The following is a 1,794-nucleotide window of genomic DNA, read 5'->3' as shown; positions in this document are numbered from 1 at the left end:
ACCAGCCCTCTCTGATTTTATAAAAAAATAATTCTTCCAGAACAGAATTCTCCTAAGCTAATGTTTTCTTGTTTGGCATGAATAGCTCTTGACTTCTGCTTGTCTTAGGTTGGGTCTTTTGGAAAGAGACTGTGAGGTGGAGAGTTGCATATGTCTTCATGGGGTGCTCGTGAGATACCTTTATGGGAATTGAGCAGAGAGGGACGCTGAATAACAATACAGATGTCACTGAATCTCAGCCAGTTGGTAGGGCACTTAATTATTATCTGAAAATGAGACAAGGGGGTCAGGACTTTGCATGCCTATATCAGTGAGTCGCTGGCCTCTGGCTACTCCCCAAGGAGGGCTGTTCTGGAATAGGCAGTTCCCTGTGGTACAGATGTTTCCTGCGAGGCACCGAGCTGTGAACTTTCAGCAGCTGGTATTTCCCAGTAGCTCGGGGATGGATACATTGTGCCTAAGGATCTAGATGGAGCTTCAAAGTATCCACCACAATTCTCCTTCCTTTTACTCACTACAGCTAATAATCTCACAAGCCAAGGAATTGTCTGGGATCTGTTGAGGGATATGTCCCCCCGCCTTCCTTTTTCCCGTTTAATCAGACGGGAGGGAATGACACTGAAGAAGATCTGATCTTCTCTCCCTGGAATTCACAACCACTTACCTGTGGGATTTTGTAGAGCTCCAGAAGTGTTCCAATTTGTTCTGAAAATGCTGGCATGGTTCCTGCAATGATGGCAACTGATTTTTTGTGTTTCTGGCAGTTGTAATTTGGCAGAATCTGGTTCCTTCCTGAGAGCCCAAACAGGGCCTTCTCTATGTTTTCTTGGTCACCATTAAAGGCGTTGTAGAGACTGAAACCCAGGGACATGTTGGGGAGCAGGTGGGGGCTGTTGTTGATTTCTCCAATGGCAAAGAGAAAAGCCAGTACATATTGGTAGTTCTTCCAAAGCCAGCTAAACAGAGGGGACAGCATGAGGCAGAATGGTTAAGTCATGTAACTCAGGGGCAACTCTTAAGCCATGCCAAGGGAAAAAAAATATCAAAAAGTCTAATTTTGCCTGAAGGCTTTTTCTCCACTTGAAACTTTGAAAAGCTTTTTAGAAATTTTTCTAATTTTGCACTTAATAAAATTTAATGCCAGAGATATATTGTATGTATGTCAGATTGTGTCAAGCATTGAATGGCTACAAACTATAGAAATACATCAGATTTTCTGCCTGAACATCATTCAGTATGTGCAGTCCAAACAGAATGATATCACTGGTATGCTTTTCTCTTAATTATTGCCAATCTCATTTCCTTTGATGCATCCAAGTGTCCAAAGAAATAAGATTTTCTGCCTGAACATCATTCAGTATGTGCAGTCCAAACAGAATGATATCACTGGTATTCTTTTCTCTTAATTATTGCCAATCTCATTTCCTTTGATGCATCCAAGTGTCCAAAGAAATAAGAAGTAGCTGATATTACCTATTTGAGGCAAATACTTAATAAGCACACCAACCATTATGAGCATTATCTCATGCAACTTTCAACCCTCAATAATATCTCAAAGATTAATACAAGATTGGGAGTCAGATGCATAGGGTTGTTATAAAGATTACATGAGATAATGTGTGTCAAGTACTTAAGACAGTTCCTGGCACAGAAAAAGATTCATTTTGTTGTTGTTAATATTATATATATATTTTTTGCCCACATATACAAGGTGATGAAATAGGCTCTGACATTCTAAACGTTTTACCCAAAGTCACCTGGTAAGCACGGATGCTGTTAATTCTGAATTGAAAA

General features: G+C 40.2%; 1 protein-coding gene across 1 annotated transcript in view; it reads right to left on the bottom strand.

The window, feature by feature from the left end:
- Nucleotides 1-949, bottom strand: part of LOC103602021 (vomeronasal type-2 receptor 116-like) — a 17,000-nt gene extending 16,051 nt beyond the window's left edge. The window contains exon 1 of the mRNA XM_008586422.1: nt 665-949. Coding sequence (XP_008584644.1) covers nt 665-871 — 207 coding nt within the window. The 5' untranslated portion in view covers nt 872-949. The remainder of the gene's footprint in view (nt 1-664) is intronic.
- Nucleotides 950-1,794: the final 845 nt, after the last annotated feature.

The sequence above is a fragment of the Galeopterus variegatus genome, unplaced genomic scaffold, assembly GCF_000696425.1.
Source record: "Galeopterus variegatus unplaced genomic scaffold, G_variegatus-3.0.2 Scaffold3980, whole genome shotgun sequence".
Taxonomy (NCBI): Eukaryota; Metazoa; Chordata; class Mammalia; order Dermoptera; family Cynocephalidae; genus Galeopterus; species Galeopterus variegatus.
Note: the sequence above shows the minus strand (reverse complement) of the source record. Positions and strands in the feature narration are given on the sequence as shown.